This window comes from Melopsittacus undulatus, chromosome 4 (assembly GCF_012275295.1).
Source record: "Melopsittacus undulatus isolate bMelUnd1 chromosome 4, bMelUnd1.mat.Z, whole genome shotgun sequence".
Lineage (NCBI taxonomy): Eukaryota > Metazoa > Chordata > Aves > Psittaciformes > Psittaculidae > Melopsittacus > Melopsittacus undulatus.
Window position 1 is genome coordinate 84,299,208 of NC_047530.1, and position 22,902 is coordinate 84,322,109.

Below are 22,902 nucleotides of genomic sequence, written 5' to 3' on the forward strand. Positions count from 1 at the left end.
GAAATTTGAGTAGAGACGTGCGTTCTGGGTAGATGCCAAATCAGTCATATTCTGAAAACAAAACACTGATGGGAGAGGAGCCCATACCTTTTTTTAATAGCATCCCCTCAAGAATTTCTATCACTTTACAGTCAAATATGTACTGGTTCTAACATTGTGTGGAATTTGATAACTGTGCTCTACAGAAAGAGGAATTACTTAACCTACTCATTAATGCAGACATCTATAGGGCAGGGAATAACTAACAGGGCTCGCAGCACCACGTAACAATGACGGGATTGAGCAGAGGGACTGGCAAGTCCATCTTATTAAAGGAAATAGTGAGACCTCTATTCTCAACAGACAGCAGGTGGGACAGAGCTTCTCAAGGTCTTATTTGATAGACTGATGCACAGTCACAATGACTGATCTGCTTGTGAAATAAGAAGTGCTGAACTGACCTAGCTACAGATTTAAGCTCCCATTTTAGGTGCCAGGCATTATGTATCTGATCCCTGATGCCCTGCTGAGACTCAAGACTGGCGGCACCTAATCTGTGGCACTCTGTAGCCTGTGCCCAGGCTAGGTGAGTGCTCCTGAGCTGGCTCTGCAGTGCAGTCCTGGTGATCTTCTATCCTAAAGCAAGCCCCACATGTCATGCCTATGCAGTCACTTGTCTGTGGCTAGCACTGGTGGGTTTCTGCTAAATGCCATCCTTCATTGAGTTGATTTCCATACAGCAAATGAAAGATTCCACATAATCCAGCTGAGCAAGCCTCTTCCTTTCCAGATGACAGGGAGGTTTTTCACACTGCTGAATCTTGCAAGTGAAGTCTTCAGGGAAATGATCAACAGCATGAGACAGGGAAGCTTGCAGGGTGATGACTGCTTACAGAAGGAGAAACATTGTTTGCAGCTGTAGGCTCAGCTTAGTGGCAAATTATGATCTATTGGGGGGAGAAAAGCAACGCAGCCAGGATAACCCAGATGAGGTTGTTATTTTTTAACAAGTTTCTTTTTTTGTTTACAGTAGCATATAATAGACTTTCTTCACTTGGAGCCCTGTGGGTGCCAGTCATTAGTGGTTGCTCCTATCCTTTCCTCTGAGGTGGCTTCAGAGCCCAGGGCAGGCAGGCTGGTGCCAACCTCACTGCACATCTCTCATTTGGGGCTGTTTGGATGAACCTTGGGACAGGCGGCTCTTGGGCCACTTACACTACCTGTGGGAGCTACACGTTAGTCTTACACCTCTGTTTACACCAGTGTGTACTGTTACTTACACCAGTGTGTACTGTTAGAAAGCCCCTGCCATATGTGGCACCTTCCTCCCACACTGCTTAACTGCCCTGAGACACTCAACCTGATCTGCAGTCCACAGGTCTCTGGATATGAGGCTATGGGGAGAGAGTGAGACTGTGGCTCTCTTCAACAACATGAAGGAGGCCTTCTGAAAAAAGGCAGCTGCACCCTTGTGCTACCACCCCTACCCCAGGTGGGATGAAAGGGGCCTCACTCCTTTGGGGACTGGTATGTGAAGGGAGTTTCCTATTTGTACCAACAAGTGGTTGTGCATCTGAGAAGAGGGGAATTGCTGTTTCTCACTGCCCTGGTCTGAAAGAAACTCCTTCTATTATGGAAAATCCTGAGCACACAATCCCTGTGGGAGGCAGGAAGCAACAAGCTTCTCCTGACCAGCCTGGTCTATTAAAGAGAAGTTCATGCTGTTTTCCTGCTGACACTGTTGTGAATTATAGTGCAGACGGACCTGTTGTCCTTCACTGGAGCTTGTGTCTGGGCAACATTTTCAAAGCTGCAGCATTACTGGGAATAGTAGGTCAGAAGTACCATCATGAAAAGAGGGAGGATTCCTCCTCCAGTCTAAGCAGAGCATAGAAAGAGGCACTTGTGTAGCTAATAGAGAGTCAACCTGATGGATAGCATCCTATTCAGGGACTGTGCAGGGTTAGGATTGTAGAAATAACCAGCAAATTTGGTTTGCTCACTTAGACCACAGCTCCCTATGTCTGTGCACTGCTTAATGCAACAAATCTCGGTCTGAGTTAGAGCAAAGGAAAGTGTATTCCTGCTGCAGTGCAGGTAACTTTTTTTTTATTGTAGTAATCCTACAGTCCCCTTTTCAGAACTTCTTTGTCTTTATCTTGTTTCCTTATAGGAAGAGTGCCAGAACTATGTCCGAGTGCTGATTGTTTATGGCAAGAAAGTTTTTACCTGTGGTACCAATGCCTTTTCACCAGTGTGTTCCAGTCGACAGGTTTGTTTTGCCTCTTTCACAGTGATAGAGAGGGCTGGATGCATGCTTCGGAGCAGCATTTGGCAAGGCACCATGGTTGCAGAGAATATGTTTCAATACATTTAGCTGATCTAAAATTATTTTGGTTTTCTTCTGTGGGTCCCTTTGGGCTGCTTTGGGGCAGTGGGTGTATCTGCAGGTGGGGACCAAAACACTCGTGTTAAGGGTGAGCTGGATCTGGGCAAGGTGCTACTTATATAAACCTTGGTATGCTGCTGAAAATGGGTAATAAAGACAAGCTTTGCTGTGAGTACCTCCTGAGCTGAAAACTTAAATGTTTCCTTAAAATAAATGGCAAAACTCCCTTTGGCTTCAAAGGAGGCAGGAGTAGGTCCAGAGCACTGTTTACTTTTATAGTTTTTTAATGCCAGTATGCATTCAGGTGGTGTCTGTGGAGAATTAGAAGCCTGTGCTGGCAGCAGGAGCACCTGATCACACTGAGTGGGTTGGGGCCTACAGGTTTTATTGGCTATGGAATTACCCTTCTTACAAAGCAAGGGGATTAGTGAGGCTCAGACACAACTTCTTACGTTGGCAAACGATGGATGTAAAGATCAATTTACAGTCATCGCTGACATTACATTCTTATTACATTGGCAAACGATAGATGTAAAAGATCAATTTACAGTCATCACTGACATTACATTCTCAGAGCTGACTGTTTTTTTAAAATCAGGGTTTTGCTCATAGTGCTTACAGATAAACAGAATTCTCTACATGAGTAAGAAAGCCAGATGCTCTTTAAATTCTCTTCTCTCCTTTTAAATACAGGTAGGAAATCTTAGCAAAATCATTGACAGAATTAATGGAGTGGCTCGGTGCCCATATGACCCTCGGCATAATTCGACAGCTGTGATTACATCACGAGGAGAACTGTATGCTGCAACTGTAATTGATTTCTCTGGTCGGGATCCTGCTATTTACCGCAGTCTTGGAAATGTTCCCCCACTTAGGACAGCACAATACAACTCCAAATGGCTTAATGGTAAAGTCATGTGCATCATATCTGAGCAAGAGGTGTATTAAAGTTAGCTTGACAGGCTTGTAAATCTTTTTCTTTGATTTGATATTGAGATTCAGAGTTACAATGGGTAAGGGCTTCTGGTGCTATAATCAATGCAGCCCAGAAGACATCTAAAAATAACCTGGAAGTATTTCAGAGAGGTTGATTTAGAATATAGACAGTAGGTCTTACAGGCTACTTAACATGTACATGGGTCTCTGTCTTGTGAGATGACCAAATTTATCATTTTAACAAGAAAAATACTCAAAGATTTGAAGATCAAAATTAACTCAAAACATCACATCATGTTGTTGACCTAGTTCTGCACAGTGTTAAGCACCCTGTATTCTTCCACTGCCTCAGCTGAAGATGGTTGGTTTCAGTGCAAGATCAGTCCAAAGATGAGAAATTTCAGAGCACGTTGTTTTTCCTGTGAACCTATGCTGTTGTAGGTTTATAGTTATTAAAATCAGCGGTTACCCCAGTGTGTAATACCCTGCATCAAGCAAGCTATAGAATTTCAAGCAGCAATGTCTGCACTGAGTTTGCACCTTCTGTCTGGGGCAAAGCACATCTTGTCTGAGCAGACTGTAGGGATGGAGACCCCAATATCTCCTCTCTATCCTTTGACCCAGGTAAGTTGACAGGATATTCAGAATCTGTCTACTGGATTTCAGGACCTTTCAATCAAAGGTAAGAGCAGCGGGACTGTGCACTCTCTGCAGCTCAATGAGACTGAAGTAGGCTTCTGCAGGCATACTGAAGTCAGTATGGAGATCAGAGTTTTAGATGAAGGACGTTGTCAGGTCAGACTCCAAATCAGGACCGAGAAGCAGCATAACCCATATACACTCATTAGAAATTTGTGCCTCTTGTCTGCACATAAATGAAGAATTCAGAAGGAATCCATATTGGAACAGGGGAGTAAAAGGAAAGACAAACAGAAACTGAGTTTCTAGTCTGTGACTGGAAAATCTAACGTGACTCTTGGATTTACAGCCTTGTGCAGCATTGGTAACATTGGAGTAATTTCATGCTGTTATGGCCACTTTTCAAAAAGAAACAGAAAACTTGAAGATGATTCAGAGAAGAGCCATGCAGTGATTTGAAGCTTGCAAAGCCTGCCTCACAGTGAGAAACTTAAGGAGCTCAAATTATTTATCTTTCTGAAAAGGAGATAAAAGGTGTTTTGCTCATGATGTGGAAGTACTTACCTAAAGAGAAGATTTCTGGGAGGATAAAGTTCTTTAATCTAGCAGACAAGTCATGACAAGAGCCTGTGATTGGAAGCTGAAACCAGATAATGTCAAATGGAAAAAGAAGTACAGGTTGCAGCTGGGGCAGTCTTTAGTCATTTGAACAAGTCACTGAGGAAAGTGATGGATGTGAAGGAATGTGGCATTGTGCAGTTGTATTTAGTTTGAAAGATGTGGTCCAATTCACCTGTTAGCCACATGATCTGATGGTGGAATTGCAGGGTGAAATTCTCTGGTGTGTGTTAGAAAGTCAGATGGTGATCACAATGGCCCCTTTAAGGTTCATGGAAGAGGAAAGTTTGATGGGAGATGCTTTGCAGTGCCCTCCCCTTTGTTACCATCATCTGCCTCCCAAACCTGCCTTGCAGCAGCGTCAGACTGCCTTCCTCTCCCTCTGCCATGGATCTGTTCTCCTTTCACTCCTGGGCTGCAGCATTAAAGGAATTCTGTACTTTCTTTTTTTTTCTTTTTTCTTCTTCCTTTGAACATTTCTCAGAAATGAACATTAAAAAAGCACCCTATAAAACCAACAGGTGGTTTGGTTGGTTTTTTTTTGTGTTTAGTAAAATATTATTCATTGGCTGATCTTTTCCTTTTGCCAAAGAAACTGCTGGGATAAAAGACTGTACATTTTAAAGCTTTGTAAAATACCTAATTAAAATATTCACTACAAAACCAATTCCAGGTTCTTTTCAATTCGTGTGAAAATAATAACAATAATTATTGGAGAAAAATAATTAAAGAGAGCTTATTTTCAGTACTGTCGGTCTGTGGCACAGTTTTGTTTTATGGACATTGTGCCTAAAAACTGGAAAGGCTTCGTGCTAAAAGCCAGATGTGATTGTGCTGGGAGAGCAGGTTGAATGTTTCAGTGAGCAATCTAGGGAATCCAATGGATGCACACAGCATATTTAACACATCGTAAGGTGCACTTCAGAAGTGAAAAGGGAAAGAACCCAATGGGGAGGCTTAAGCTTTATGTAGTAAAACAAGTATAGGTACAGAGAATAATAATGCATATGCAAAGCGCTGAACACTGAAATCAGTAGCAACTGTGCCACTAAAGTTGGGAAACAATGAGGTCTGTCCAAGATCTGAAGAATGGAACTAGAGCTGTATCACCATACATCATTATTTCCATCTACTGTTTTTATGTCCTCTGCTGACTCCAAGCTCCCTCTGGTCCCAGCTTTGACAGCCTGAATAAAGGGAGCTTCTGGCACAATGCATTGAACAGGTCAGTGAGCATGGATTGATTTCTGACTGGTATAAATCTTTTCAAATGTTGGGTTTGGCTTTCTTTTTTTCAGAGCCTAACTTTATTGCTGCCTATGACATTGGTTTGTTTACCTACTTCTTCTTCCGTGAGAATGCGGTAGAACACGACTGTGGGAAAACAGTGTATTCTCGTGTGGCAAGGGTTTGCAAAAATGATATTGGAGGAAGATTTTTGCTGGAGGACACATGGACAACTTTCATGAAGGCAAGGCTGAACTGCTCCCGTGCTGGAGAAATCCCTTTCTATTACAATGAATTGCAAAGCACCTTCTACCTTCCCGAGCAAGATCTGATCTATGGTGTCTTCACTACTAATGTGTAAGTTGTACTTGTTTTACTGCCCTTCTTCTATTCCCAGCAGTCTGAGACTGACAATATCCTGATTCTTAGGTACTCTGAGTAATCATTTTCAAAAGATCCTTTGGTTAACTTGAAGGAATAGATAGGTCTGTGTTATCCATCATGGTAATATAGTCTTTAGAACATTGTTTTTAATCCATGGCTCATAGATTCCTGGAGTCCATAAAAGGTGATTGTGCAGTTCTAGGGTAACTTCATTTGATATAAACCTGGGCTGTGACAGGCTTCTGTTTTTTTTTTCTAGTGGCAATGCTGCTTGTGTAGTTCAGAGACATGGTCTAAAAATGACCCGGCAGAAAAACATTATTACATTTCAGCCAGGCTAACTGTTGGGACAATCTGACACAGTTATACAAACACTGGGACTGGCCATGATGTGGACAGGTACATATACTTGAGAGAGAAGGACTGGAGGGAAGAGAATGAGGCAGATGAGATCACAACAGCCTAGACTGAAATCAGCAAATTGCTGTTGAACAATACTTCATAGTAGCAAGGTCATGTGGGATACAGCATTTGACATTTCCCAGGGGGACTGTACCTCTGCTATCGATTATTTCAGGTCCACAAATCAAAAGCAGTGTTAAACTCTGAGAGGAAGGTATGATTTCTGAAACTTCATAATCACATTTTCTTGGCTTGATATTGAAAAAGCTTGTAATTGGAATGATTTAGTGTAGCTGTGAAAGCATAAAGGAGAAGTTAATTAAAAAAAATGTTAAAAAAAACTCATAATGTATATTTTTTAGTCAGAAAAACTCAAATAACTTTTTCTCTGAAGCCCAAGGCTAGGATGATAAGTTTCAAGCTACAACTGGTCTGCATGGTATTGAGTTTCAATAATACATGTTCTCCATGGGGGTGTTATCCCTGAAGTGTAAACTAGCAAATGAAACTCTGAGTTAGTTACTCCACACAACAAGCACTCTAAGTACCTTCCTTGTTCTGCATAGCCAACTTTTTTTTTTGTTTTTTTGTGTGCAGTGCAGTACTGTTCAGTGTGAATAATGGTCTGTTCCCACGAAGCCGTCAGCAAACCAAAATGAAGCCTCACTGAAGTACATGGGCCTTCCTGTTTTAATGTGTCCCATGCTGGTGTGGCAGGGCTTAACGTTCAGCCCTTGAAGTCATAAAGCATCAGCCCCAACTTCTTGGGCTAAAGCATTGTTAGGAATTTGCTATGAGAATTAGCATAGCCTGAATGTTATTCCCACTCTGTAAACACTTACCTCCTCTGCCAGGAAGCAGGTATTTGGCCACCCTCATCCATCTTCCATGTTTTGTTTTTGCACTACCATTGTCAGTGTCAGCTAAAAGTGAGTCAGTGGAGAAGCAACTACAAAAAATAAACATGGCTGAGCACTGCACCTTAACTGTGGACTTTGGGGAAGATCTGTCCTGGGATTGAAAGTAGCATTAGGAGTTCTCTAAGAACAGTTAGAGAATGTTAGACAAATATTCTGAACATAAAAAGGGAACCTGGCTACTGCTTTAGGCAGTTGAGATTATACTGGGTTTTGGTTTGGTTTTTCTTTGTTTGTGGGGTTTTTTCCAATCAGAGAGGACTTCTATGCCCATAGTAGTGTTTTAACTATCCACTTTTCCATTCATCCAGCCAAGAACAGAAGTTGGAAATGAGAAAATTATTAATAAATTTTATTTTTTTATCAAAACAGTGGGGAGACATAGGCAAGCTCTGGTTCTCTTCTGCTGTGTCTGTCTCCCAGGTTTAACATGAGGCGTGATGAGTGATACCCATCTCCTTTGGGTTACATTTAAGTCACTCTTCATACATTGGGGATGTACATTCTCTCTTGTATCTTCTGAGGACAATATAATATGTAACATTTGTTTAATTGAAGAAATAAGTTACTGATAATAGCTGAAGTTAGATCAAGGAGCATTTTGGGTCTACAACATAATGTTCTTTTGGGAGTTCAAAGAGAAAATGTTCCAATTTGTCATCTAACTGGAGAAATAATGGTAATTATTTTAACTTCCCCTGGGACTTATATTCTGCTGCATGAGCTCTGCATACCAAAGAGGGTTACTGTATGCTCTGGTCCGAGTTTCTTTATAATCAAACACCAATGCATTGCAAAACCATGACTTGTTTGTTTGCTTGTTTAAAGGTATTCTTATTTTGGGAAATGAATTAATGTATTTAGGGTCATCTTATAACAAAAGGGTATTATTGGTTATAGTAATATAGACTTATTGTTTCATGTTATGTTATACCCAACTGAGTCAGTGGGAAAGAGCTTTTTGGGGAAGCTGCTGATGAAATATTTAAGAAGTTTTTATTAAAAATTTTCTGGGAGGTAGCAAAGACAACGTTAAAATCTCCTTGAACTTAACTTACTCTTGAAACCACCCAGTTAATCACAGGATGTAGGAGGTGGGAATAAAGGAGATTGCACCTCTCGCCAGGACGACAGAGGAGCCAGCTGCACAAGTTGATGTCACTGGCTTGAGACTGGGATCATGCTTTTCATAGTGAGGGATGGGAAATATGCCAGGCCACAGATGGAAAGGAAAACAGGCTACAGATTTAATGGAAAACCTCTTTCCTTTCTCCAGTCTAGCAAAGGGAAAGAGCTAAACTATGGAGTCCTTAGCAGGGCCCTAAAAATACAATTTTAAAAAAGTATTTTTGTTAGACTAGTGGGGTTATATTCTTTCTCCTCCTTTTTTATTTTCTTTCTCATTCTCCCTTTTTTTTCCCCTATGTGCCTCAAGGCATTTACTTGTCATCCATCATTAGCTTTGCCTTAAGAGTTGTCGTCTGTGAGCATGCACTGCATCAGCAGTGTTCAGACAAAAGTAGAGAAAGATTTGCCTGGTGTTGCTTTGACATGTTCAAAGTGAGCTATTCCATCACTCCAGGGATGTAAGGGACAGGGGCAGGAGCAGAGAATGGGAAGACAAAGCAGGAAGCTCCTCCTGATGTTGTATTGCTGTGAAAGAATCTGTTCTTCTGCTTGCCAGCCTGAGATTGTGGAGCAAGGCTTTTTTTTTTTGTGCAAGAGAGTGTAATTATTGGTTTAGTTTAAAAAATGTGTTCTTCTCAGAGAATTCAAATTGCTTTAATTAGCAGAAAGATACATACAGCAGAGCTTGGGTTATTTAAAAAGGCACCGTGACAAGTCAGTCTCTTGTGCTAGCCCTATTTTTAGTTTTATTCTGATATATTTTTCTCTAATGTTGTTCTTTTTTTAAAAAAAGAAAAAAAAAAAGAAAAAGAAAAGAAGCAGAGGGGAGGGGAGGGTAGGGAGCAGTTTTGAATTTTGGGTTACCACTTAGCACAGGTCCCTCTTTGGGCCAGCTTCCTTGAGGTGCCCTCACTATCTGGGAAGTGCCCTCCAACCCTCTTGAGGCAAAAGGAGTTGAGCCTGATCAGAATCTTCCAGAAATGAGTCTCCACGACTGAAATGGAGCAGCAACAGTCAGCTAACCTGTGTGTGAGTCCGACTGGGCAGCAGAGCATCCCTAAAACGAATTCCCTTCCAAAGAGTCCTTTCTACAGCAGCATTTCCGCAGCCATGCCTCCCCTGGCTGGTGCGTGCATGGTGAATCGTCTGCCTGAGACAGATGATGTTCCCAGCTGGGAGCACAAAGAAGTGAACTGTGATCATTGAAAACACGTATTAGCAAGGCCATTTTGCATGCTGAGCTGCTATAACAACCAGCCTGGTTCACAGTGTCACCCTTTCCCTTCCCGTTCATGCATGTGCATATTTTATTTATATATATATTTTATATATATACATGTAAATAGATAAAAAATGTTAGGGGATATATTTTATAGCAGAAGATTTCTGGAGCCTGAAACAAAATTTCACCTTGTGAAACACCAAGAGATTAAAAATGTATTTGTTTGTAATCAATAAAGATAGATGAGTTGTTAAAAAAAATAAAAATAAAACAGACACAAATAATCCATGCAAATTAAACTGTAGTCACCTTTCTTGTCCAAACTGCTTCTGTGGCTCTTAAATCACAGGCATTTTAAAACCAAGCTTAAAATTCATTCTCAAAATTGTCATGCAACCCCTCTGCATTTTACAATTTATTTATTTATTTTTGCTCCCTATGAGATTGGTGTCACTGTACATCTACCTAGCAATTTACATGTATTTTATTTGAGTGGAGCTTGATGTCTCCTATGATGAAAATGTCAATGTTCTAATGATTAAATTGATTTTTTTCTCCCCTTTTCTAGAAACAGCATAGCTGCCTCAGCAGTGTGTGCCTTCAATTTGAGTGCCATTACTCAGGCATTTAATGGCCCTTTCCGTTACCAAGAAAATCCAAGATCAGCCTGGCTGCCAACGTTAAACCCCATCCCTAATTTCCAGGTATTGCTGCTGCCCTTCAGCTTACTTCAGTCCCTTTTGTGTTCTGTCACTCCAATGGTTTCATTTGTGAACATTTTGCAGGTAGACCCATGGTGCAGATAAATTGTATTTTTCCACATTTATGAGTGTCTGGAAAGCCTTGCCACATGTTACTGAAACTGTGGGATTTGTGGCAAAAATGGAATGGCTTTACCAATAATAAGAATGTTCAGACTTTTTATAATACTGAATAATTTAAATCTCTGTTACACTCATTACTGACACTTGAACTCTGAGAATGTGATCCTCACAAAAGGACACAAAGACATGTCACCACCAAAACTAGGAAGGATTGAAAGCTGAACCTGGGCAAACTAAAATGGAGGCAACCTATATTTTTAAACAAGAAAGGTAATTAAGCACTGTGGCTGTGTTTTGATGTGATGAATTTTCCATCACTTGATAGGGCCCCTAAGGCTAACAGTGTTTCAGTGCAAGATGGATGTCTTTCCAAGACAGAGTAGCTCAGCCAGAAGTTTTGGACATGTTGCAGCAGTAACTGGTGGAAAAGGGTACATGAGGATGGTCACAGGTGTTCTGTCTCACCCTAAAAATCTTTAGTTTTATGAATGAGCAGCTTTCCAGGATTATCAGTTATGGCCAATCTGAAAATTATAGAACAACTTCAGTCACTTTATGTACAGAATCAGGCAGTGACATGCAGACTATGCATGTGACCCTCGGGATTCTGTGTGACTCTGTGTGACAGCTGCAGTGAACACAAGTCTTCTGAAGCATGAGCTGATTTTACAGCTGAGTCCCTTCCCACTTTGGAAATCCTAGGGAAGATGAACTTGTCTTTCTGTCCTCACTTCCCCATGGTGAATCCTTTCATTCTGATTGTGTGAATCTGGCTCTCCTTTATTATGGCAAAGGCACTGAGGCTGCCTGCAAATGCCATCTGCCTTCAAGCTGGTGATGCCAGGGACCTTCCAAAAAGGACTCTGCAGTCACCCAAAATCACAGCGAGAGCAGATGGGAGACAGGTCCACAGTGCAAGCAGGGACATGCTTGGATTCCTGCTGAGGAACCTGATTTCTCCCCCTGAATACCCTCATGGCACCTGAGGGGGGGCTTCTGCCTGTACAAGGTGGAATAGGTTTGGGCTCTTGATCACCCCTCAGCTTGGTGCACTCAAAACCAAGAAACAAAGCTTTGCTGAAGGCCCAGTCATGCCAAACAGGGGCAGGCTTTTTCCTTTCCTTTTTATTTTTTAATTCGTTTTTTATATTTTTTTTTAAATTCTTATTTTAAAGGGAATATTAAGGTTGGCTAAGAACTGAGAATCAAGGTCTTTCTATCCATTGCGAGGCTAACCCAGGAGGAACAGAAAAAGACTTTGGAAAGCACTTCCATGTTGCAAAAAGTATCAGATAAAATGTGGAGTGCAAAGATTGCTGCAGAAACATGAAAGAAAAGGGTCAGAGGAAAATAAGGAAAAGAAAAGGAGGTATGTGGCAGACAAAAGGAAGATTGCAAGAGATTAAGATGGTTTTCAAGTACGGGAGGAACAAGAGGTCAGTGAAGGGCCTTCTGGAGATGACAAGGGTAATTTAGTGACAGAAGAGTAGGATATTGAAAAAAAATTAAATTAATTTCTTTGCCTCAGTGTTCACAAAGGAAGATGAGGGAAGAATGCCAAGGTTGGTTTGTTTTGTTTTTTTTTTTTCTTGCAAAGAGGAAGGAGAAATACCAAAGGCTATAGAGGATCAGGGCTATGCAGATAATCAGGATATTAGAACAAAACAAAATAAAACCAAACCAGAGGATGCTGTGTCAGCACACAGGCTGCCAGGAGACCAAAAGGATTATCTGTGACTTGATGAGAGTGGAAAAAAAGAGCCAACAATGACATTCCTGCCATTGAGACTACTCCTTCAGTGATGCTGCAGGAATGAGAGTGAGCTGGGAGAAGAGCATCCAAAGCAAGACAGTAGTGTAAACCAGAAGTATTGGATATAGCAGAAGAGAGATTTAAAAACTCGTTAGAATGTGGGATGAGTCATGAGCTAAAAAGAACCATTGCAATAGAAAGAAAACATTAAAACCTACTTGAGGGCACACCAAAACCCCACTGTTGTCTCTGTAGTCTGGCTACTCGGGAAGATGTTTAAATTGATAAAAAAGTGACCATGTTCGTAAGTGGTAGGAATTAGTATCATCCTGTTCACCTGGTTAACACAAGCTCCAAAATATAGTAGGACTTAGTACACCAGCCATTAGGATCCATATTTATTCTGTAAATGTTAGCTGAATTCTAGTCAACTCATTTTAGCACATTGGTAAGAGAAGCTTTGGATGGTGCACCTGAGAAAGGTAGCTGCACTGCAGAGCTGCTTCGATGCATATCAAAAGTATGCACATGGGATATTTGTACACTGTAGCTGGAATGCTATAAATCAACATCCTAATACGCTGTATACTAACTTCTCTTCCATGGAAAGCCAAAACACCTGAACCCAAAATGAAGAAAAAGAAATCTGTGGGTTTTTTTTGTCTAATGAAATTACTTGAGTATGAGCTTCACTTAGTGAGAAGTGAAGCTGTCCATGGACTGAGTATGGAATCTGGCAGGATTTCTTGTTGTAGCACTGACTCCCACGGCCTAGAGCAAGATAAATAACCAGTCACCCATCTTTATTCTGGAGTAATGAATTGTCTGCCCATCATGCAGGGCATGGTGGGGAAGAGTGAAGACCAAGCCCTGGCTGCTGACATGGATCACGAAACTGCATGGAGAGTTTAATCTTGCATTGGCTTTTGAAAATGCTTAATTCTAGAGATAAGCGTAAGGTAGAAACTCAGGCTTTAAAATGCACTATCCACCTGATAAGACTTATGATGGTATTTAAAAGACACGAGATGAGCTCTCTTCCTGTTCTGGATGGACAAGGGCACTGAATCCTATTTCAGTATGTTTCTTGGTGCTCAAAGATGTGTGGACATGACTTGATCTGCCATTTGCTATGAGCATAGAAGAGCTGCATGTGGGAAGGGGGGAGTTAGTAGCTAGCCTGCCTTGCTTCAGATTAAACCAGAGGGGTCTATTCAGATGGCAGCACATCAGAGAAAAGCATCGAGGTGAGCTGATTTCTTTGATACAAAACCAACCCATTTTTCAGGGGTTTTAACCTCCAGATTTTGTGCATTGTACAGACTGAGGTGCCAGGTAGACCCTGAAGATTATTTGAAATACTTAAAGGATTCATCACCACAAAAACTTTCCACTGCTGGCTTTAAATCTTTCTACAGCTAATTTTAATTCTTTCTTTTCCTCCTTGGTTCGTTAATGCCTTTTGCCCTTCTGGTTTGCTGGCTGCAGGGTATCCCAGAGGAATGAAACACCACATTGCTGGTCTGTGGACCAGCTGTGAGAAACTTTTTTAAAGAGTGGGCTACAGGCCAAAGCTAAGCTAAGGCTAAGAGCCTGATTCTGTGACCCTCACACAGACCCACCTTCCCAGGAAATCAACAGGACATGGGTTTCCAGAAGAATTGCAGGGTTTGGTCTTGGGCTGCTGGAGCAGGGAGAAAATGCAAGTGCTGAAGTCCAACCTTCTATGTTTAGTGTGGGACGCTGAATGATGACAGCCCTAACGAGAACCTGACGGAGAGAGTCCTGCAGGATGCACAGCGCTTATTCCTGATGAATGATGTCGTGCAGCCAGTGACTGTAGATCCATACGTGACTCAGGACAGCATTCGATTTTCCAAACTCGTGGTTGATATTGTTCAGGGGAAGGATACTCTCTACCATGTGATGTATATTGGAACAGGTAAGAGCATTAGGGCTTAAGAAAGTTCCCTTCACTTGCTCATAGACCTAGCAACCCTGGGAGCCCAGTTTTGACACCATTATACAGTTGTCACTGGATATAATTTCAACACAAAATTGTGTGGAATCTAGTTTGCTTAAGTAAATTTAAAAGCAGGATGGAGGACTTGAGGCAGAGTCGCAAGTGAGCAGACCATAAATCTACATTGTGGTTAAAAGCAACAATAGCACTTTCCTCCCTTATATAAAGGCATGTTTCAACTAGTCAGGTTAATACATTACAATAGAAAAGAGCAAAGGTTGCTGCTCTGTGCTTCTGTGCATGTAGGTTGCCTCTCTGTGCTATGACATACTCATCTTTAAATAAGCAATAATAATACTAAGCTCAGGCTTGCCCAAGGTTTTAATTATGTCATTCTTTGCACTTCCGTGTGCCTACTGGTGTATGACTCCCAGTGCTTTCAGGAATGGGCATGCATTGAAATGTAATGCAGATGGGGAAGCTGAGGCAAGTGATTTTTTTGTGGTAGCATAGAGAGCCCATGGTAGAATTAACTAAATTATTTAGTCTCTTTATTTCTACCTCCATCCTCTGATTAGCAGGATACATTGCCTCTTCTGAAAAGTGTAGATATCTTGGATAAAGGAAAGATGCTAGAGAAGGACCAAGTGTTATAAATGGTTGTCTTAGCCCATATTCATACTAATGATAGAGGTTAAATTAAATAGTTTGATTAATCAGAGCATATGGCCAGCCTCATGAGTATAAGGTTGTTATCCTCTATTGCAGAAGCTTTGACTTTAGAATAAGATGGATTGCCTCCCTAAGTGTTACTTTAATCTCACATCTGAATGCAGAGTCATTGCCTCATAATCATGTTACCACCTTCCAGGACTGTGTTGTAATTTATCTAACTTTTACCACCACTTACTTCAAAAGTGATCATCTTGGAAGTGTTCTAGTAACATTCCCACTGTGGGAGCCTCCATGGCCATTGATTATGATGAGAAGAATGTACTTAAATAAAAACACAGCATGGTTCTGCTATTTTGATATCTGGATGTTTTAAGTGAGGAGTCCCACCTACAAAGCCTAAGAGAAAGCCAGGATACTTTCTGCCTCCTATCATTTGTGTAGAAAGGTTCACTGCCATAACCTTGCCTCCTTATTCGTGTTTCCTTTCTGGCCCTGGTTAGAGGTGACTGAAGAGTAAACTCTGCAGGACCTGAAATATTTAAATCAGTGAAATGCTTCAGAGGTGACAGCCCTCCCTAGGGGCAGCCCCAAACACAAACCTAGTCCTGAAATAAAATGAGCCCAAACTTGGGCCTTAGTCTTGTTGCACACTTAAGGCCCTCCCAAGTGAAGGAGAAGCATCTCATGGCAGCCAACCCCAGCACTATAAATTTCTAAACACTGGCACAAATATAGAGGTTACTGGGATAGAAAAATTAAGCTTCAGGAACAATTGGGGCTGACAGACTTCTTTGGGGTTTTAACAAAAAATAGTGTGGCTACCCCATTTTCCCCAGCATAAATCTCCCACAGTTTATCAGATCTTTGAATTGTTTAGGTAAGAGCACTGTGAACACAAACATATATGCTTCGCTGTATGCATTGTTTATGTCATAACGGCTTCTTCCAGGAAGAGGCTCAATTAGATCCATGACCCATGCAGTCATTACTGAGGCCTCTCTGATTCCCAGCAGGCCTTCTGCCTCTGTTGTCATTTGTCATGGCATCAAATCACACTGATCTGCTCCATAAACCCAAAGAAATACAAACTCATGGCACCAGAAATGATCCCTGCTATCTCAGGTCACCTTGTTGTATAACTCACTGGTGATGGGACCAGACTCTTCTCTGCCTCACTGCCACAACTTGGAAGTATTTCCAGATGCTCACTTTCCAGATGGTTCACATCTTTCTGTGTTCCCATTAAAACACACTCACAGGCAGTTTTTGTAATGTCTGAGAACTGCTGGGGATTGTAAGAATGTAGGAGCTCTCTCTACCAGTGGGGGGGGGGGGTGTGGGGGGTGTGTGGTGACCAAAACTAAGTTTAAAGCAGCCATGTAAAGATGACAGTGATATTTTACTCTTTAGGCAAGTATGAAATGAATTCAATGCCTCCAAGATTTACTTGTGCTTTGTTTCTTGTTCTATTAGAGTATGGCACCATCTTGAAGGCACTTTCTACCACTAACAGGAGCCTGAGGAGTTGTTATTTAGAGGAAATGCAGATCCTCCCTGATGGACAACGGGAAGCAATCAAGAGTCTCCAAATCCTGCACAGCGACAGGTCACTCTTTGTGGGCTTAAATAATGGAGTGCTAAAAATTCCTCTGGAGAGATGCTCCATGCACAGAACAGAAGGGTAAGCAAATTTACAGCTCTGATATATTCCAATTCAGGTTAAAAAGAAAGGCACCAGGGAAACATCTTCCAGTCTGATTCAGTTTAGGAGGCTTTTTTCATTACTACAAGACAAAAGACACTATTGAAAGTACATTTCCTGATAGATACAATCAAGACAGGAGCAATGAGAATGAGCGGTATTTTTTTCTGGTGAAAATTAAGTAGTCCTCATCAGAAATTAATTGTACGTTTACCCAAGAAGGGCTTGCAATACTTTTTTTTTTTTTAACTTGACATTTCACTGTTGCTTTTATTATTTCCATGTGTTTTGCTGGTGGTTCTTACTGGCAGTATGGCTGCAGGTTTCTGAATTTGGGTTGCAGCCAGCCTATCCTGGCTTATCTGAGGGATCACCTTTCAAATGTCTGATGAGGCAGGGCTGAGCTGTGTGGCAACTTGTTAATGTTTTTGGAAAGCAATAGCTCATGTCAAGTATGTGTGACACCTCTTACACCTGGATAGATTCTGTGCCTTGATTGTACCTTTCAAAGGGAGTAGGAAAAAGAACATTTTTAAAATTGTCAGTGTTGGCTCCAGAGCAGTTTTCCTCCCAGAAATGTGTGTTTTTGCATCCAAATGCTGTTTCTCCATTTAAGCAGGTGAAAGGGTGCGATACCAACTGATTGAGACAAATCAAATAATATCTCTGGCTCTGTAGTGTGGTCTGCTGCAGGTAATTGCTTGTGTACATCTCATAAAAATGCTCTTCCTTCTCCTCTCTTGCTTTTGCTTTCCTCAGTGTGAGTTTTGTCTGAAACTGATACCCTCTGTTTTGTTAGCAATATCTAAATAGTTTCCTTCTTTCATGGCCTACTGCAAGATGTCCTGGTTCTCTTGCCAAAAAAGAAAACCCTGGTATAGAAAATGTCGCTGTCATTTTATTTGCAGAAAGAGTTTATCTGTCAGCTTGTACTAAGTTGATGTCTATCTGAGTATAAAAATGCCATCTCTTTCTATTTTCAGGGCATATCTTAATTGTTCCTCTCAGAAAATATAACTTGGTCATTACTGCAAGTTTGACACAGAATCGTTTAATGTGTAAAGGTTTAGTTGCTTATACAGACAGGCTGACACAAAAGTGTTTAGTAAGAGAAAGAGAACCACAGCTGGGAAATGCCCTCCTGTCCTCACAGCCCTTAAAAGTAGAGATTTGAAAAGGCAGAACATACAGCTGTCTTCTTCAGGCTACCCTGGACAGTGTCAGAGAATATTTATGTGGGTATGCACATCCAGTTTCAAAAGAAGTGAGTCCTTCCTTTTTTTTCTTTCCCTAATCTTGAGTTTGGCTTTCCAGTGATTTATAAATCATGTCCCAGTTTCAGCCTGCCTAAGTACTTTGACACTTCCATTAAAACTCAAACAGTGGATGTTTGCTCAACTGCCTAAAAATGGGACAAGCAGGGGAAAAGCAGCTGCAGCTGATGGTACCTCACAGGAGCACCATCTATTTAGGACTTGAGTGCTGCAGGGCAGTCCCCTGCTAGTATAAGCTTATCACAACAAAACAAAAACCCAGCTCCAAAGAGGTTCCCTTGTCTGCTGGTGGCCATAAGCAGCCTTTATGCATTGCATGGCACTGAGTCCTGGCTGAAATTACTGGATAACTTGTGTACCAATGCTGTTTTTCTAAAACAAACTTGCTAGGGGCATTTTTCAGTGAAGTAAGGAAGTGGTCCAGTTCTTTTGGAGATGGAGACTCAACCTCTGCCTATACTGACTAGTTTCATGATACTTTAAAGTAATTTAAGGCAGCCACTGGGCAATACCATAATACACAAGATAAGGTCTCCTGTCAGTATGATGAGTGCATATGTTAAGCGATGTGGGAGGTCAGAATTTGTTGAATTCTGGTGCTGGCCAGGTAATGTACATTGCAATGAATCCTTTGCCCCATGACTGAATCTCATGGAAAGAATGTGTGTTTGAAAAAAAGGTGGGAAAAAAGAAGAAAACTGAGGAAAGCAAGAAAGGCCATTATTTATTTATTTGTTTAAAAGGCTGTTTGTGATATTATTTTTTAAGCTTAGCTTTTGTTTTGGTAGGAAATTAATCAGCTGTGAACTTTTCAGCTGCAAATGCTGGAACCCTTTCCCCCTTAGCATCCTGGCTATGTAGGTGATAAGTCAGCTTGTCCTTCTTCTCATTTCTTTCAGTACTGAACTGTATCGAGAAGGATGTTTTAATTTCCTCCAGTGCATTCCACCTGGCACTTCTCCTGGGCTATGATTTATTGCTTATTGTTGTGTCTATGTTTAATACATGCCAATATATAGCCACCATGGAAAGGAGGGCACCCACCCCTACAACACCCCCTGCTTACTTTTTTGTCATGCTGTGACTTCTTGACTGGCCTCCCTGAAAAGCTCTGGTTTCAGCAGTTTCTATAATGCAGTTGTTTTGATGGGGGCTCAAGAAGCTTGGAGGTGATGGAGAATTTGCACCTCCCAGGCAGGAATACCACAACATTGTTTGTTTTCTTTGGCTCTGCCTTATGTTATCAAGAAACTTTGCTGCTTTTTACACCCTGGGGGTTGATGTGGGTTTGTGATTGTTGACATAGAGCTCTTGACTTCACCAATGCTTTCTCATGGAGCTTTTGACTTCACCCTGCCTTCTCACTTCTCCTTGGAGCAGTCAATCATGTATTGAGAGAAAATTGATCCCAGCATTGATCCCCTCCAGTGATCTTTTCTGCTGTGCTGCTTTAAAGCCTTGGGTGCTAAGGCTCAGAAATGGGGCAGAGGAAAAAGCAGACGGAAAGGGAAAAACTTTTCTGCCATCTCTGTTACTGCTTGTTTATTGACATGGCACCAATTTAATCTCTTAAATGGTGACCAGTAATTCAGCCCCATGTCCAGATGTACTTTGTTAACCCAGTGTATTTCTAGGTGCCTGAACAATGTTTTTTGTGTGTGCACACTGACCTGTCTCAATCTGTCTTTTCAGAACAGCCAGTCTTAGCAACAGGGCAACTGGAAGACATCTGTAATGTCAGCTGCCCAAATTCACAGGCTGGACTTGGCTGCAGGGACCTTGCTCTCTGTGTGTGTTTTCCTGTCGTGCTTCAGTGCTGCTGTTCCCAACTCTAGCTGGAGACTATTAGGAAGATGTCCAATGCGAGCAAATCTTACAAGCCCTTTGAACATGCTGTTTGTTTTGAAGGCTGCTTTGCAGGGTGGTAGCTTGGCTGTGCTTGCTGCTGGATTTTGCATGGCTTTGAAATCTTTGTAACCTCTCTGTAATTTTAAAATGAGCTTGGATTTTTACCTCGAGTTGCCCCCAGGCTCTGAAGAGAGATATCACAAGAGCCAGCACTGCAGTTTTATCACTGACACCACCATATCTCTAGAATGTGTCTGAACAAAATCCTGAATCTGAATTCTAGAGAGGTGCAGGCTTCAGCTCTGGAGCATTATTTTCAGGTGGGGTCTGTCTGTAGAGGTAGTTTAGTAATTTTTTCAAAGGGTGGGGTGAGCTTATTAATTTTAGGAATTGCAATCAAACAGGAAAATGAGCTGGTCGTTGCAGGGAACACTCTGTGATCTCTTTGTATTGCGCCTTTGCAGTATCAGGGCTGTGGACCTCTGAGCAGACAGAAACCCTGAGGCAGGGTCCAATGACCATTGGAGTCATTTTGTAGCCATTGTTTGATTACACATTCGAATAAGGAAAGGAAAATGTGTTTGGAAAGAAGACCAGCTTTTGAATACACTCTTGAACACCCACATTTTCTGCTCTCCTGGTTCTGAGCAGTTTACTTTAATGAACTTTATGTTACTATTCTTCCTTCCTCTCTCAAGTTTTCTGTATAAAATTTGCAGTTTGTATGACGCAGGTTGCAATTTTGGCATGTACACTGCGGCTGTGAGAATAGTTTGGCATGCCTGTCCTCTTCCTGCCATGCTGTGCTCAAATGTAGTTATGCATCAGGTTATGTGAGTGCCACCTCAGGTCAGTCTCATGCCAGTGAAGATACTCCTGCCTCTAAGGCTATGTGGAGAGCCAGTTTCTCTTGCATGCAGCTATGACATGTTCTCATTTGAACTCCACCTGCTTTGTTGACCCAGTTGCAGGGAGTTTGCTGTTGATTGATGCTGAGTTTTTGCCCTCCTACTTGGACTAAATTCTGCCATACAACCCCCCCAGCCATGATGCTTAATGCAAAGCTAGCAGAAATGACTCAGCTGATAAGTACTCTTATTTGCTGACTTGAGATCTGTCTGAGAAACACAGTTCACCTCTAAATAGCTCTGGGCCAGTGATCAGTCAACTAAGTACACATAAATGAGTAGCTCCTGAAACGGCTTTAGGGATTTTTTGGAAGAAAAGGGTCAGCAGCTGCAGTAAAGAAGAGTTTTCCACCCTCTTTTTCTCTCCAAAGTGCAAACCTGGAGCTTCAAGCACGGTCTGGATATCATGTCCACACTATGCTTTAAGGAGGTTAAGATATCACACAAAGGATTGCTTTCGTTATTATTATTTTCTTCTTTTCTTTACCATATGGTGCAAAATCCTCTGTAACAAAGGAATGAAACACTTGAATTTAGTATTGCAAAACCAGAATTACAGGATTACCAGATTTCAGGAGTAAAACTGTTATGGAACCTAATTGGAGGAATAATAAAGTCTGGGTAGAGATCTAAACATTTCCAATTTGGAGGGAAAGACTGAATTGACTATAGGTTGGAAATCCTCTGACCTCTTCATCAGAATGACAGTAGTTCCTCAAAGGACAAACAAGGAACTGTTGTTGGGTAAAAAGCACAGGAGAGAAAATGTTAGAAGAGGCAGGGAAGGGAACAAAGCAGAGGCTGATGTTCAGTGGAGCCCAGCATCCAGTAGATCGCTGAGGAAATTCAGAGGAATCATTAATGGCTAGATTGTTCATCGAAGACTTTGAAGATCCAGCCCCTCCTGAGCTGAGACTGTTGAAAATCTGGCCCAGATTTTGTTTTGAAAATCTTCTCCCAGAGAGTTTTTAAAAATGCCCAGTGTCTTAAGCATCCTTTTAAAAATAGAGGCAAAAGGAAAGGTATCAGCCTATGAAAATGTTGTGATAAAACTGAATCATTAATTTCCATCTGTTTTGGCTGATATGGCCTCTCCAAAATTTAGGGAGTTAGCTAATTATTGTACCACCAGTAATGCTGAAAAGCTTTGGAAGACTTCATAGGCAAAAAGGAGAGTGCTCAGCCCAATGTTTTGTCATCCACAGTATCCAATAATATATCAGAATAAATCACTAAACATCTGGTTTGGCATTCTGGTTGCATTTAAGTAAATAGCGAGACTCCCACTGACAGAGAATGAAGACATCAAAAGGAACTATGCTCTTGGAAAGAATGAAGTTTGGTAGATTAAATGGATCTGTGTTCTTTAAATAGAAGTACAAAATTATACTGTTTTCAATATCCTGAAAACACATTTACATCTGCTGTAGCAGGCAATTACTCCCATTTTCTTTTATGTAGTTGTTTATATGTGTAAAGTTAAGCACATCCATGCTATTTACAGGATATGGACTTTTAAAATTCAAGGGTATGGTACAGGTCTAAGAAACCTGGATTTCAGGATAGCAGTTGAAGAGCTTCATTTGAATGGTCTGGGAAAGGGATGTGACCACGTGTGTCTGAAACTGGAGAAAAAAAAAGGCAAGGGTAAGTGGTAATGCAGTGAGCAGGGGCGTGTTTCCAGTAAGATGCCAGAGATTGGTTTTCAGTTTCATCTTATTTGACATTATCTTTAATGGCATGGAAGAAAGAAAATAGCATACTTTGTAGATGGTATTTAAGTATGAAGGAATCACAAATAACAGTGAGGAGAGAAATGCAATGTGGGGCCAATAGGGACGCCAGCAAGGGACTGAGTTTGAGAAATAAGCCTGTGCTGAGATTCCTGGTTTTTGCATCACTGAAAAAGAGAGAACGCAGGATGAAAGAGTGGAAAGGGGCTCTACTCCGAACAAGATGAATTATTAAAGTTTTTCCTATTTCTATCAAATGCTCAAGCCAGTGACATGCTTTCCATTTATTTCAACTGCCTGTACACTTTCAGGCTCCCACTTCTAGCTCCAAACTATGTAAATTGCCCCATGTGAATGGTACTGTGGCAGAAGGAGAATTTA

The 22,902-nt window shown here is 41.4% G+C and overlaps 1 protein-coding gene across 1 annotated transcript in view; it reads left to right on the forward strand.

Annotated features, from left to right (window-relative positions):
• The window catches only part of SEMA5B (semaphorin 5B), a 275,414-nt gene that overhangs the window by 198,053 nt on the left and 54,459 nt on the right, over positions 1-22,902 (forward strand). The window contains exons 7-12 of the mRNA XM_005153798.3: positions 2,153-2,251; positions 3,062-3,275; positions 5,860-6,145; positions 10,410-10,545; positions 14,153-14,360; positions 16,530-16,737. Coding sequence (XP_005153855.2) covers positions 2,153-2,251; positions 3,062-3,275; positions 5,860-6,145; positions 10,410-10,545; positions 14,153-14,360; positions 16,530-16,737 — 1,151 coding nt within the window. The remainder of the gene's footprint in view (positions 1-2,152; positions 2,252-3,061; positions 3,276-5,859; positions 6,146-10,409; positions 10,546-14,152; positions 14,361-16,529; positions 16,738-22,902) is intronic.